The sequence below is a fragment of the Sorex fumeus genome, unplaced genomic scaffold (genome assembly GCF_029834395.1).
Source record: "Sorex fumeus unplaced genomic scaffold, SorFum_2.1 ptg000010l, whole genome shotgun sequence".
NCBI classification, from domain to species: Eukaryota; Metazoa; Chordata; class Mammalia; order Eulipotyphla; family Soricidae; genus Sorex; species Sorex fumeus.
Genome location: NW_026606067.1, coordinates 38,729,285 through 38,745,762, shown reverse-complemented (window position 1 = coordinate 38,745,762; position 16,478 = coordinate 38,729,285). Strand labels below are relative to the sequence as shown.

Sequence of the window (16,478 nt, the reverse complement as noted above, 5' to 3'; positions counted from 1 at the left end):
AATCACCCTTACGCTAAAAACCTAGCTGTTCTCATTCTATATAATATTGCACATTTATTTCCAATAAACCTTTTCCTTGATCAGAACTGAAACCTGTGTTTCTATCATAAAAGAATTTACACTTTCTATTTCTACAACACTTTCAAATATGAGGTATTCAAAAAACACAGATCTAATATATTTCATGAGTTTTGGACTTACAAGTTTATGCTGTTGAAATTTTACCAATTTCACCTTAGATAAGATTTGCCTTTAAGTACATGTGTTTTCTGTAGAACTTATATATGTCTTCAAAAACCCGACTGACCTAGATAAATGACTCTTTGAGACAGTCATTTTTGTGCATTATTATTTTTTTTAAAAAAAGACAAAACAGCAATAAATATTTTAGCTCTTTAATGAGCGAAAGATCATGTCTCTTAGCATTGGACTCTTAGTCATTATCCAGATTATCTTTATTTCACGCAATGACCAATGACATGGTCAAGATGTACAAAGTTGTTTCCATCAAGTAATATACAATTTTTTTTGTATAATAAGCTTTCATTCTTGAAAAAGAGTAACTGAAAAGAAAGGTTTCTGTTACTGCAGTTAGTTTGTCAGAGAAAGTTCTTTGCATTATCTTACAAACTATCAAAATTGCTAGTCATCTGAAAAAATGTAAAAAAAAATCACATAACTTTAGTCTAATAGAAATATAGTACAGGTAAGAGAGAAAGTATTCATCAGGATGTGCTCTTTAAGTCCATCTCATTTTTTTAATATAAATTTACATCTGATTACATATACAAACATTTGGAAAGGTCTGTGATATACTGTTACTGGTAAACAACAGGGGATGAAGAGTGTCTTGTGGTCTTAGAGAATCATTGAAAATCACACACATGTGTAAGACTAAACTCCTCCAGGTGTTGACTCTCCTTCTAGCTTCTCTGTCTATGTTGTACTCTACTGAGATTGCATGAGTGTATTCCGGTGAATAAACCTCAGTGAGAAAGATAACTGACGTGAGGAAGGACAGAACTTTATACTGAATGATTATTAGTAAACATTTTTTCCATGCAACATGAGTAAATCAATTAATGGAGAACTGTAATCAGAGTGGTAATTTGGGGCATCTTCATATCATAAAAGATTGTTGCAAGTAACTCTTTGGACACACTTCACCTTACCAAAAGGAACAAAATACAGAGTAACCACACCCCCAACAAATTATAATCCTGTTACACATGTTGTTCAATTAGGGTTCTATTTCTATAAATTATTTCAATGAAAATGAAAAGAACATCAAAAACACTGAAAAAAAATTCTGGGGTTTGTATCAGTGAGTATTCACCACTATACCTATAGCTTCTTCAAATACCTTTATTAACTAATTCCTTTATTATCAAAACTACTGTGAATTATTTTATTATAATTACTTCTGCCCCTTAAAATCTTCGTTAGGTTCTGCCAATTGATGGAGGAAGCTTCTATTAAAAACTCCAATGGGATGAGAAGAATTTTAATTACGGCTTAATCAGCAGCACAGCCACCAAGCATATAAATTATCATGCACATCGTGCTAAAAATATCCAGTTTCCTTTATCCCCACAACATTATACTGACAGCACTTATGTGATAATGTTGTACCTGCCAGTCTTTAAACTTCTCTGTTTTACCGGAAAATTTCAGCATGAGCCTCTGCTAAGGCCATTAACAGCATTGGTGCTTTGTGTACTTATCCAAATATGTAAATATGGTCTACACAATAAAACAGCTCCAAATAAAAACTGGTGGAAATTATCTGACATTCCATTGGCGTGTCCCTTGTGCATATTCATGGGTTTTTTATTTAGATTTTTTTTTATATTTCAGACATAGTTCTTTCCTGTTTGATGTTCCACATGCCTAATTCCATTATGCAACATAAATCTTCAAAAAATGAATCCTTCAATGTTAATGAAAAAGTATCATTCAGATCAATTGCTTTCGGCAATTGACATGTGTTTTGAAAGTTGAATCGTATAGATATGTACAATTAATTTTTTTCAAAACCCCCAAAGTCCTTGATATGTATATCCACATAATATTCCTTCTTATTTAAATAGTAAGAGTCTTGTAGGTTGAAAGCCAAAGAATCTTCAGTAGTCTTTTACTGCAATCCATCAAAAAAATAGTTTGTTTCTTAAACCTGGCTATACCCTGGTTGTTGAATGTGAATGGGGGTGAGAGTGGGGGTGAGGCAGAGTATTGTTCTGTCCTCCGGTAAATGTGTTGAATGTGTGTAAGGGTTGAATCCCTGGTATAGTATTGGGGATCATTGTAATGGTGTTGGGCGTCATTAAGGGGACATCATCAGGTGACCTCCTCATAGCTAGTGTATAATCTGGGGGGCAGGCGGTCCGGAGAACCACCTCATGTGGATGGATGGACTCACATTCATGATCCAAATCAGTGTGCTTCATTTGAAGGGACATGATCTCTTCCTCTTGTGCATGGGTCAGGTCATTGGTTGTCGTGCGCTGAGGGCTGCACCTCCTGTGGACGTCATGTCTCCTCTTATCCTTTTTGTAGTACAGAGCTGCAAAGGCCAAGATGTTCAGAAACAACAAAGAGGCTCCAACGGCAATGGTGACACTGAGCTCTGTTGAGTAGTCCCTCTGATCCACTGAGAATGGACTCGGCTGCTGTTTGGGATCATCTTGCTTAGGAGTGGGTAGGGCTGATGTAACAGGGACGGAATTTTTTCTCGTGGGTCTGAACGTGATGTCAGTTGATGGCACTTTAGTTGTCGTCGAGGTATACTGAGAGATGTCGTTGAGATTATGTAGATGAGGTACCAGTTCTAGCCAGAGATTTACCTTATTGGCTCTGTAATGTTCTTTGACTCTTGGCTTTAATCCGATATGGAGATAAAGTTGGTCTTTCTGGGAATATCTGGTCCATGCTACCTCTTCAAAACGGTTGGGTTTGGTATGTATGAATTTCGTGTCTTGAGGAACTGGTTGATTTGGGTCACTAGGAAAGGAAAGACATGAGAACTATATTAATTTTTCCTTAATCAAAATAGCACTTGCTTAGTATCTATTTCAAGATGTTGCTTTAAAAATGAATTGTACTCGATCATTGTATAACTGAAACCCAAGCACAAATATCTGTAAGTCTACAACTATACCTCATGGTGTTTCACTAATAAAAATTTTAAAAAAAATATTATTTATATATATATATATTTCCCTCATTGCAGAGCAGACTGCTAAACTGATTGTAATATAGGTCTCAAGATCTTATTCTCTATCAACTTATCAATAGGTTGATATTTACTTAAATATTTTTAAAAGCATGTAAGTGATGTCTCCTAGGCTAGAAGAAACAATTAGGGGACAGTGGAAAGGACTTGGAATTGGCTGTTGAGTATTTGAGTAGTAATGTAGCTACATAATAGACATGTGGATATCTACATGAGGAATTCATAACCTCAGAATTTTTCTCTGTAAAATGGAACTAATGACGTCAAGTCTAAATAGATTACACAATATCTGGGAGAATCAAAATTTTATCAGAACTGCAAACTGGAAAGCACTGTAAAAGAATATATATATATATGTATATGTATATACACACATTTATGTGTGTATACATATGTGTGTATGTGTGTGTGTGTAAAACAATATATATGACTATATGTAGTAATAATGTTTGGAAAAACCAACATTTGTAGAGTAATAAATAGAAGTTTCTTAGTAAACTAAAAAAGTTCATAATTAAAAAATGACAATATAGAATCTTTAAGCCAAGGAATATACTGCTGCTATTAATTCACCATACTCAGTTTGGACCAAAATGTACATTAAGATATTTTATTCAATTTTGAAAAGCTCTATTTCTGTATATACATACCCAGTTTTGGCAAAATTTGTCCAGTATGTCATTACAACTGCACTCAGCATCACATCATTTTTGGAGAAATTGCAGGGAAATAACTCTGTCGGTCCAATCATGGGGATTCCGAGTACGTAAGGAACCTCGTCTCCATGAGCTGCATCAGCCCAAGCTGGAACCTGATCTGTTTGGCAATGATGGTAAAAGGCATAGAAATATGTAGGTGAACCAAAGTTTGAGTGAAGATCTGCTGTTGCTACAGCTGGTGCCACCCACTGATGGTCAGTAAACAAAGCCAACAATGTCTTCCTTCTTGTTTCAGGGTTATGACGGTCAGCCCAGTCAGTATACATAAATTTAATCGTTTCTCTCAAAACATCTTTGCCTTCAGGATATCCATAGAGATTATCAACGAAATTGGAAACTGCAAAGTCAAAATCGCTAGCTGAAATACCATCATCACTATCCACTATATTTTCCACAAATTTTAAACCTTCTCCTTGGTTAACTCCTAACATAATATCATAGTTGAGAAACTCTCCTTGTTCCATCAGAATCTGAGGGTCATCTGGTATAACATCACCATCAATTACAGGTCCAAAGGCTATGTGGTATCGTGCTGGTTGAATGTCTTGATCAACAAGTTCTTTGTAAGGCTTCTTCTGAAGACATTCCACTAATTCTACTGTGTCTGAAACATTGCAGCCCACTTTTGTGGCCAGCATCCGGGCATATTTTGCAGGTTGGAAGCTGACAGCCCAACTGGACAAGGCTGTTCCACTTTGAGCAATTGCTCGTTGAAAAAGTCCTGTGGAGAGAGGGAGGTGGGGGGAAAGTTTCAGATTACCTTTGGATAATTTTGTCATAAAACAATAATAACATCTGATGTAAAGTGTGTGCATAAAAATCCAGATGCAACTCAAGGAACAGGGAGATAGAGACAGTTTTGCATAAGAAAAGATACATAAAGTCATCCCCAGGGTATAATAGCTAATGGGCAGTGGACTTAAGTCATCTGCTTTGAGCAACAACTACTAAAAGATCAAGAACTCTGAAATATACAGAGTTTTCAAGAGCAGGTAGAAATAAGAGCATAAAAACCAAATATTTTGTTTACTCAGCATTTAAATCAGCACGTCATTATGAAAGTAGCTAGACAGAGCCAATTTTATCCATTTTAATTCTTCATAAAATGTTGTACTGTTTTTAGTGGGCATATCATCTAATTTGGCAGTGTCTGTATTCCTTTGAGTCTGTTATATTCTTTTAAATCATATTTTATTTGTAAAAGTAATGGCAAGATGGGGCTGGAGTGATAACACAGCGGGTAGGGCATTTGCCTTACACGCGGTCAACGCTTGTTTGATTCCCAGCATCCCATATGGTCCCCTGAGTACCACCAGGAGTAATTCCTGAGTGCAGAGCCAGGAGTAACTGCTGAGCATCGCTGGGGGTGGCCCAAAAAGCAAAAAAAAAAAAAAAAAAAAAAAAAAAAGTAATGGCAAGAACCCATCTAAGGACTCGAGCTTTCTAATACCCTGGGGATAACTCTGAACACACAGAAAACAGAATTTCACTTTAGACATACTCTTTCCAACTCTTCCTATAAAACATAGTATGTTTGAGAAGACATAACATTTGAAGTTTTTCATTAGGTTAAAAAAAAATCATCAGCAGAAGGATTGAGTGGGGATTGACTCACTTTTCCCACTGTTGAATGGGCACTGCTCTACTTCATCATAAAGGATTAAAAGTATATGGTCTACCATTTTTCATCAAATTGCATTTAAGGTGTAAAAGTCATGATCCCATATGAAGTTTGTTAATAAATGCATTTTATCGAATCTACTCATTAGAGCACTTCTCAATAAAATTATTCATGAACAAAATTTATCTACTTCCCTCTGAAAATTACATTTGTTATCAATTTTCAAATATAACTTTGTAGTTCAGTTATTTAAACATATGCTTGATTATTCATAGGTGCTAATGAGATAAGAACTCTTCACAAAGGTGTTAAGATAAAGTCTAAATTAGAAGCAATGTTTTATATTTTTCTTCAAACATGTATACATATTCTAAGTAACTGTAACATGTTCCTAGATAATGCCCAAAGTCCTTTAAAAATCAGGAAATACTAATTTAAATTTAGTTTTATTTCTGACATCCTTTCAAGTATATTTTTAGTTTGGCAGAGGAAACTATGCCAGAGCAATGTATGCTTAATAAACAATTTGAAATTTATTTAATTATTTATTTTTATCTACACGTGGTGATGCTTGGGGTCACTCCTGGTTCTGGGCTTAAGAATCAATCTTGATCATGTTTTGGATGCCAGAGATGAAACTGGGATCAATTGCAAGACAGGAATCAGCCTTACTATCTGTAGTGTCTTTCTGGCCTCAATAGAGGTAATTGTTTTAAAAAGAGAAAGACTACCTAACAACAGAGATACTGCAGGACTGCAAGTGCTTGCCTTGCATGAAAGTGAACTTCGTTTGATCCTGAGCACCTCCTATGTTCCCACAAGCACCATGAAGAGTGACCCTGATCACAGAGTGAGGAAGAAGCCCTGAGCATCACTGGGTATGTATCGAAAAACTAAGCAAACAAAAATAAATAGAATGACAACTTGTCAACATTTGATTAGAGAAATATTTTACTGATTAAATGATTTATAACTAAAATCTAGTGAATGTTTATATATATATGTGGCTATATCTATCTATCTAGATAAATATATGGAACTCAATGGCATAATGACATTGATTGAATGTAAAGACAGCGGTGGAGGACTTTTGGCCAAATTGCAGTACGTTTGTACACCAACAAGCAAAAACAACACTATTACAAGTCGTGTTACATCAATAATTCATCAATCAATATATACCAAACAAGATTTTAGAGGGAAATATATACATCATATTAAATGTAGCCTGATAAATGCTTCAGAGGATATTGGGCAAACAACATGTTTCATCATTAGTGGGAGTGCTTGTCATGTGTATATAATATGTGATTGTCATCTGACAAATATGAGTTGTGTCTGTATTGGAGAGAAAATTAACCCAAAGACCAAAGATCTGAGTATCTCTTGCTTAAATTAGGTAAATTTGTATGTACCTTAGGCTGAGGATTAGATCAATTATAAAGGCCATGCCTTTGATTCACATGGACAGTATTCTTTAAAGAGTGGTACAGAATGTTCTATTTTCAACTATTTGAATAGCCACTAGTCACTGATTACCATATTGATTAATGCATAACAATGCTAGCCGATATATTAATTTTATTTATTTCATTACTTGATGCTGCTATTTCTTCCTTGCTTTTCTCTTTCTTTCTTATTTTGTTCTTTATAAAAAACTTTTTAACCTTTTGTTCCCTGTTTTTCCTCCAACAATGCTAGCTAATGTTATGGATTTTATGCCAGCTACTAGTTAAGGCCTTTTTGGTGCTGACTTTTTCTTTGCATTTAGAAAACTTCTTAGAAAAACAAAACAAAACAAAACATTTAAGATCAAATGACCCTAAACTCCAAACATGTTGCCTAAAATTAACCTAGATTAATATTAATATTAGTAGAACCCTCAGGCTATAATACTTTACTTTTTCAGTTCAAAAATTCGTATGTTATTAATTTAGAAAGGCCATTTCATTATAGGTCAGGATTTCTATAGAATTAGAAATGTTTTCATATATGTAATTTTGTTATCCCAATTAGAACTTTACTAGTATAAATCAAAATGTATGTAAACATGTGTATGAATTAAGTCACAATAATGTATGATTCTCAAAATCTCTTCTTATTTCCAAAATATCTTTACGTTGATGGTGGACTGTACTGAAATTGTTCACGTCTTGTATTTTTATATTAACAGGTAATTCTATTTCTGCAGTCCATATAATAAAATTCAGTGTTATAGATACATATTCCTCATTAAGTATACCTAGCAGTGTGTACTTACTCAATTTTTATAAAATTACAGTTAGAAAAGAAAATACAGGACCCTATGTTAGCGTATGTTCTCTATGCTCTTGTTATATCCATGTAAGAGAAAGAATGCAGTTTGTCCTTGTGGATCTTCCACACTAAAAACGCAATCAGAAAGGGTACCTAAATTCATCCAAAAATAGGAGTCTATAAAAAAATAACATGAGGAACGTTGGGTGGTATTTAGGAACATGGGTATCGACATCAAAAAATGAGACAAGAAAAAATATTTTATGGATCGAAGCAACTTCAGTACCCTAGGCTGCTTTGCAGAGCTTAAAAATATTAGTTTGGGGATTGAAATAGAAAAAGCAGAAATTCAAATGTATTTTTCTTTATACTCAAAAGCTCTACTAGTGATTATGATTCTTTGACAATTTTGGATCATGCATGCAAAAATAATCAATCATCCATTCTCTCTTCAGACAAGCAAAAAAAAAAAATCGCAGTTCTAGACAACCTAGCCTACAACTACTTTCTATCATCTTGTTTTTAAAGATTGTTAAATATCTATTGCTGTGAACATTTATTACAGAATCCCTGCATTAAAACATCAACAACAACAACAACCCACTTGTCTTTGATTTTTGATTACTGAGTAAACAGAGATGACAGAATTGTGGACTTCTTTGATTTTCCTTTGGAGGAAAGAAAAGTATGTGTAATGCTAACTATTCTGAAGTGTGCTTGAAAGGGCATCCTTATCAGGCTCTAACAGGAGACAAAGAATTTGACAAAATTTTAAACATGCATTGAAAAATTGAAGAAGCAAAGTTTTAAATGGTTATTAAGTTCAACCTAACACAGTTTGAACAAGGAAATATACACAAAGCATCACATACTACTGATGGTGGTGGCATGCAGACACCAGAATTGTCAAAATTTGCAACCTGCATAATACCTTTGGTTGAATTGCTCCAACGGTTACCTTCAGAATAATGGGATAAAGTCAGCAGATTGACACATGAACCCCCAGCGCCAGATCCAAAAACAGTGATTCTTAAGGGGTCACCACCAAAGAATCCAATGTTCTCACTAGTCCATCTTAAAGCCTGTATGAGATCAAGGAGTCCATAGTTTCCTTTTGCAGCCTGATCTCCTGTGCTCAAAAATCCTGGAAAACATAAATGTCAAAAACACCTTAATGCCTTTTTGAATTGACTTACAAGAAATAGACATCAAATTAAAATATATTTCAAGTCAGTGTGCATCAAAGTCAGTATGGTCCTGTTTTTAATAAAAAGTTACTTCCCACCGGAATAAGATAACAAAATAGAATAGCAGAGACTGAAATCTGAAAAACAGTCTTTATCTTCTTCAGTGTTTCCCAAGTTATCCTGGTAATAGGGAAGAGATGAGGAAAATGAGCAAATTCAGATTGTCTCCCTCTGTGAAGGATGCTCTTTATCCAGACGCACATTCCAGAGGCCGAGTTACCTGGGGTGCTTCTCATTAGGAAAGGAACTTAGCATATTCAAGGAGAAACCGAGAAATGGGAAAATGCAGCATTTACATTTGTGCTAACATCCAGAGTGTCAAAAATGTATGATGTCAATGACTTTATACTGTAGATAAATGTTCTTTTGGGGTTAGGGGAGCAATATGAATGATTGTTTATAGTGTCTGAAATCTGGAAGTGAGATTATATATCTATATATTTTTACGGTATACATATATTAGAATTCACAAATATATATATATATATATATATAGTTTGTGCTATAAAGTAGGAAATAATCTCTGTTTATCAGTGCTGCTGCCTGGATACAGACAACTGTGCTCCGCTCTTTGAGGCAAACTGATAAATACTTCAAAATAGAAAACATACCGAACATTAAAGAGTCAGTCTTGCAATCATGAGACAAAATAAGAACAAGGCACTCTTCTAGAGATTTGGAACTTGAACCAGAAAAACAGCTAAATATGCATATTAAATGTAGGAAAATTTCAAAATTGTGAGATTAGTAGCTTGTGTCTCCAGCTAAAATTTCAACTGGAAATTCCCTGAGATAATTAAAGCCCCCTATCATCTAGTTGCTAAGCCCAGGTAGCTTTTCCTCTGCATTGTCTCTGTGGCTTCTCTGTTCTTCACTGATATACTCTAGATGCTCCTTTTCTCCTTGTTACTGTTAAATCCTTCCAGGTTGTCGTTCAGCCTCCCAAACTCAATCAAACAAGTCTGTAGCGTATCAGCAGCATCGCTTTTGAAAATATTCAGTTATAATAGGAACACACTGCTTGTACTAATGTAGGCAGTCAGACAGGGAACAAAGAAGCACCCCCTGTTCTACACACATGCACACACACACACACACACACACACACACACACACACACACTTTCTCACTCTCTGTCTCTTTCACGCACACACACACACACACACACACACTTTCTCACTCTCTCTCTGTCTCTTTCATGCACACACACACACTCACACACATACATTCTCTCTCTGTCACACACACATACATACGCACACACAAATCATGACAATGAAATTTCTGGGAAGTAATAAAGCCACTAGTCCTAAGACTGACACAATTTACAGAAAGCAAGACCTAATAAGACCTTTTCCAGCAGCAGACCGTGAGGAGACGAGACCCCTCCCTCCAGAAAGGGCCTGAAGAAAATTACTGGAGACCCCACTCAATTCCTTCCTGTCATCTGATTAACCCTTAAGGCTCAGCTGGCCTGACTAGAGATGGTAGGACTTGGACTCACCCTCAGGGAGACAATCCAGCTGGAACAAAAATCAAGTTTCCAAGAAGACCGCTCCCAACTCTACCTACCTTGGCAACAACCGGTAGCTTTTGACTCTTATGTAGCTAGAAAAAGCCCCTCTAGGGGATGGTCAGAGAAACCCTACAAAAGCCACCTTGAACAAAGGAAGGGTGCACACAAGTTATCCAAGCCCCTGTGCTGCTTGTGCCCACATGGCCGAGCACAAGTGGCACCCACATCTCCCCTCTTGAGATGTGCACTTTCATGCTTTCATATCTAATGCTGGGATTGTGTAGGGCTCTCTCTGGACTTTGGAGAAGCCTAGGCTCTCACTTGAGCGTGTTACACTCTCACTTATCCTCCCTCCGCTTCTTCCTAAAACCCTTCAAAATAAAATCTGTTGTATGTCACTGCTCACTGAAATTCTTTTCTGACAGACAAGACAAACCCTGGTATCCCTGGGTAAGGCTTGGGAATGACTTTCTTGTAAAAAAGCAGTTTCTCATCTGGGTACAGCAGGACCTGAGGTGTAGAGCACCAGGACACTTTAAACCTTGGTGGGATTTGGCAGCAAATAAGCCCCTCTCCACTCCATCTCACTCTGTGGACTCTCTTCTCTCCCCACATCTGGTAGGGTTGCACACCCAGACACAGGGCCCAATATAGGCGGATCAGACAGGGGTGGGTACAGGCACAGCTTGGACGCCCTGCCCAGGTAGTGACAAGGTACTGAGAACTGAAATCTCCCCCACGTGCTCGTGGCCAAGCTGGAGTATCGGAAAACCAGGACTGGATGACGGGAAACTGCTGGGATACAGCTGGTAGACCCAGTGAGGTGCGGAGCATAGGGCTCTGGCCTCCTGGGCAGCCCTGGCCGGAGACAGAGGAAAGTGTATGCCTGATAGAGAGCAGCGTAGGACAGGACCTGGTCATCGTCCGCAGGAAGCTGATAGACACCATGGGACAGGACTGGGAAGTTGTTCACGGAACAAAGCACCATCAGGGGCAGGACCTGATCATTGTTCAAGGGTAAAGGAGAGGCTTTGGATGAGGGGTAGGGACCGTCTTCATTTTCTGTACAATAAACTAGCTTGCAATCCTCAAGTGCATTCACTCTTTTTATGTCTGTCCCTCTCTTTCTGATTCATTTCACTAAACATGATACTCTCCATGTTGATCCACTTATATGCAAATTTCATGACTTCATCCTTTCTAACAGCTGCATAGTATTCCATCATGTAAATGTACCAAAGTTTCTTTAACCACTTGTCTGTTGTCAGGCATTCAGGTTTTTTTCCCGATTCTGGCTATCGTAAACAGTGCTGCAATGAGCACACAAGTGCAAGATGTCATTTCTACTATATTCTTTTACCTCTCCAGGATATTTTGCCAGAAGTGGTATTGCTGGGTCACATGGGAGCTCAGTCTCTAATTTTTTGAGAAGCGTCTGTACTGTTTTCCAAAAGGGTTGAGCCAGTCGGCATTTCTACCAGCAGTGAAAGAGGGTCCCTTTGTTCTGAGTTTTGAATACAAATCTTTCATACAACTCTCAAGACCCCACTAGCACCAGGAAAATCTGCGTTTGCACTAACAACCCCAAGCTGAGTCCTTGGCTCCCATGAATCAGGTGGTGGGGATCAACCCCTGTGCTGAGAACACAAAGTAGGCATCCATGCAGGGGCTCCTTGCAGGGGCTCACTCCTAGCCTTCCCAGAGCGCGCTCTGGATGGCAGAGACATGAGAAGAAAGTGACCACATCTTTCCTCTCTGCCTCACATAAGCCACCAGTGGGTTCACTTATTTCAATACCACAATATAATCTGCATGTTGATAAGATTGATGTTTTCCATTAAATCAAGATGGCGTCTGACATTTAAAATTCTTGGAATACATATTCTCTGTATTTAATTTCTACTTGCAATCTATGCCTTTGAAGGGGAGATGTTATATGTCCTCATACCCCAAGAAAGTTTAATCCCTTTATAGAACTAGAATCTGATTTCAACAAAAATGCATGTTACTGAAACAGTTCTCTCCACCTTTACCACATGATTCTTTAATAAACTTGGCTAGTTATATTGCCTAAGCAAGAAAAGTTCAGAGGGAGTAATTCTCCATCTGAAGACCTTAAGAAAGTTATACTTCAACCCATAGACCATCAAACTAGAAAGGAACTGGGGACAACAGGATTCAGCACATTGGATCCCAACTAAAATTCAGCTGGGTCTTATGAAAAAATCTGGAAAATTGAATTCACTTCTGACCAACTATTGTCTAAATGGAAGGGACCTTATCTGGTTATCTTGAGAACTTCCACTGCTTATAAAACGTAATGGAACTTCTAGTTGGTTTTATCTCTCCAGGATGAAACCAACTCCGTCAATGTCATTCTCTTTCTGTGAATCTATCAAAGACATTGATGTTGGTGGACTCCACGGGTGACTTATGTGAAGTGGGGAGGAGAAAGACGGTCACTTTCTCCCCACCCGCCTCTGCCACCCGGGACCCTGGGTAGGCTAGGACCGGTAAAGTCTGCAGTGAGCACCTGCTCGGCACGGGCCTAAGCCCCACAAGGTGGCCGTCAAGCCACACCTGAAGTCCACTTGATCTTCTCAGCACGGGAGTTAATCCCCGCCACCCGATTGCTCGGGGAGCCACGGACTCAAGCTGGGGCGAGAATTCGCTCTTTGCAGGAAAGGAGAGACCAGTCCCAAGCCTTACCCGAGGTTTCTGGGGTTCTTGTCTCGCTCGCAGAAAAGAATTTCAGGAGTAGACGAGCAGTGAAGTAACAGGTTTTATTTGGAGGCTTTTGGAGAGGGAGGGAAAGGGATAAGCAGATAGTAAGAGAGAGAGAGTAACACGTCCAGAGGGAACGCGGGCTTCTCCGAGGGTGGAGAGAGCGCCAAGTGGGTTCTCGAGCTGGTTCTTATAGATCCTTCTGACTCAGAATGTTCTGGAATCTCCTTGGGGCTTGGTCGCTGGAGTTAACCGGATTGAAAAGGGGGTTCGAGAATCTTCTGACTTGGAATGTCCTGGAATCTCCTTGGGGCTGGGTCGCTGGAGTTAACCGGATTGAAAGGGGGTTTTCGGAAAGGAGGAATTTCATGGGGAGGAGGCCCATATCTTCAGGGTCTGGGGATGGTCTTATCAAGTCTTTATTCTCTGTGTCCACAGGGTGGGTCGGTCCTAGAATTCTTCTTCTATGAGACTTTGTTTCATGCAGAGAGTCTTTCCCTATCTACCTGCCTACATCAACATGACATTTTCTTTAAAAAGTCTCAACACTGAAAGATAAGTTGTGCTTTTTAACTTTGAACATTTCTTTATAGGTGGATAGTAAATGCAGAAACCAACATGTTCTTCAATCAGCATGCAAAAGAAAGGAACAAATGTTATGGTTTTGTTCCTTAAACACTCTACTCTCCTTGTTCCTGGAAAAGCTTTTTTCCCTGGGCCTAATCCCTAAGTTTTCTTTTTATATATTTTCTTCCCCCCCCCCCCCCCATCTTCTAATCTATCTGATTTCTCTTTTAGATTGGCAACTTTGAAATGAGAATGAACTATTAAAAAACTATTTCCTGGGTCTCACATTACTATGAGATTTCACAGCTTTCCTAAGCAGGGTCTGTCCTTTTGTCAGTATGCAAAGTTAAAGTAGACAGACCTTAGCTTAAATACCCTGAATGAAATGCCTAGAGGTGGAAATGTTGCAGGCAGATGGGCCAGGGACCCCTGGGAAAGAGCTTTGTAGAAATAGCCTAAAGGCCTGAAGACAACACCCCCGCCCCTCCCTTTTTTATTTTTTGAGATGCAAAAACCAGGCTCTTTTTATGTTGTTTATAAGAAACAACCTTTAAATACATTCTCATAATACAAAATATGGAAAATTGACTATGCAAACAAAGCCAGTGTAACATATAAAGTAGAATTTAATTGATGAGATATGATATTTTATATAAACCAAATAATATGACTTTAAAAATATACATAAAAATAATTTTTTTGAGAGAAAAATAGTAACTGGAGAAATAGTTGGGAATTAAGATGTTTTCCTGGCTGGGCGGACCCCTGACATCCCTTATGCTCCCCTGAGCTCTGCCAGGAGTAATTCTTTTTTTTTCCCTATATTTTGTATTCATGGTCACGGTCACGGTCCTCCCATTGTTCATCGATTTGCTCGAGTGGGCCCAGTAGCATCTCCATCATGAGACTTGTTGTTACTGTGTTTGGCATATTGAATATTATGAACATGTATTTAAAGGTTGTTTATTATAAACAACATGAAGTTTCGTGTGTTGTCTCCTTCTGGCTACACAACTTCTACAAAATGTAATTATACTATGAAGTCATGGAAAAAAAAAACAAGCTCTTTGGAAATGCTGAAACCAACATCCCACCCAGACATATAAATCCAAGCCTTGAGAAGGGTGCACCTCTCACAAGAGAAGCTAAAGAAGAATCTAAATGTCTTGATAAGAGTGTGAAAACATGCCAAGATGCTCCTCTTTCCACAGGGAATATAAATCCCTGTGGAAATTGACACTGTGAAGTCAATTAAAGTCCAGATTGACTTTAATGAATGAATTTTCTCCATTTTGATTTGGAGAATTTGGGACAGGTATCCAGGAATAGATGATCGATAAAGAAACTATACACATATACAAACAGAAAAACAAAACAAACATTGTCCTCCCGTTGTTCATTGATTTGCTCGAGTGGGCACCAGTGGCATCTCCATTGTAAGACTTGTTACTATTTTTGGCATATCAAATACACCATGGGGAGCTTGCCAGGCTCTGCCATGCTGGCAGAATACTCTTGGTAGCTTGCCGGGCTCTCCGAGAGGGACAGAGGAATTGAACCCGGGATGGCTGCGTGCAAGGCAAATGTCCTACCTGCTGAGCTATCGCTCCAGCCCAGGTAAAAATGGTCATAAGGACAAAACGGAAACCTTGTTCTCTCTCTGTCTCTGTCTCTGTTTCTGTCTCTGTCTGTCTCTCTTCCTCCCTTCATTTCTCTCTTTCTCTCTCCCTCACTCTCTCTTTCTCAGTCTTTGTTTTTATTAGTTGGGATTATATGGTTTTATATGGTGTACAGTCCCACTGTCCCACTGTCCCACTGTCCTCCTGTTGTTCATCAATTTGAACGTGTGGCCCCTGGAGCATGGGCACCCTGCAGGACCTGCAGTACACACTCCAGGAGAAGCTTGAGGAGCTGCGGCAGAGGAATGCACTCATTGACGAGCTGGAGCTGTAGTTGGACCAGAAGGAGGAACTGATCCAGAAGCTGCAGAACAAGCTGGACAAGTACCACTCGGTGATCCAGCGGACCACGCAGCAGTCGCAGAAGCAGAGCTATCCTATCCATTGTGAGACTTCTTGTTACTGTATTTGGCATATTGAATACGTGATGGGGAACTTGCCAGGCTTTGCCGTCTTGCGGATGAGATACTCTCGGTAGCTTGCCGGGCTCTCTGAGAGGGGCAGAGGAATCGAACCCGGGTCCGTCAGACTGGCGGCGAGCAAGGCAAACGCCCTACCACTGTGCTATTGCTCCAGTGCATGGTTTACAATACTACTTACAATGTTTTCTCATTGCACATGATTCCAATACTACACCCATGTCAGTATACTTATCTCCTGCCCCCAAGGACCCAAACAACCTCTCATCCTCCTACAATACAATTGTGTGGATGAATTATCTCATCGTGTTGCCTTTGACCTTCGTTGTGACCTTGCTTTATATCTTTCCCTTTCTCTTTTTAAAATTAAACATAATGATTGCACTCATTTGTGGTTTTTATAGAACGTGAGAATACCTGGGTGGAGGTATTCTCCATCTTCCACCCAGATCCTCCATATTCCAGTAGGCGGGGGTCACACCCACCAACTGGCCCCCT

General features: G+C 38.7%; 1 protein-coding gene across 4 annotated transcripts in view; it reads right to left on the bottom strand.

The window, feature by feature from the left end:
* Window positions 1-381: 381 nt before the first annotated feature.
* The window catches only part of NLGN1 (neuroligin 1), a 975,921-nt gene continuing 959,824 nt past the window's right edge, over window positions 382-16,478 (bottom strand). For all 4 annotated transcript variants that reach the window (XM_056110537.1, XM_056110539.1, XM_056110538.1 and 1 more), the window contains 3 exons: window positions 8,760-8,972; window positions 3,883-4,672; window positions 382-3,000 (listed from right to left, as the gene is read on the bottom strand). In XM_056110537.1, the coding sequence (XP_055966512.1) occupies window positions 2,178-3,000; window positions 3,883-4,672; window positions 8,760-8,972 (1,826 nt within the window). In that variant the 3' untranslated portion in view covers window positions 382-2,177. The remainder of the gene's footprint in view (window positions 3,001-3,882; window positions 4,673-8,759; window positions 8,973-16,478) is intronic.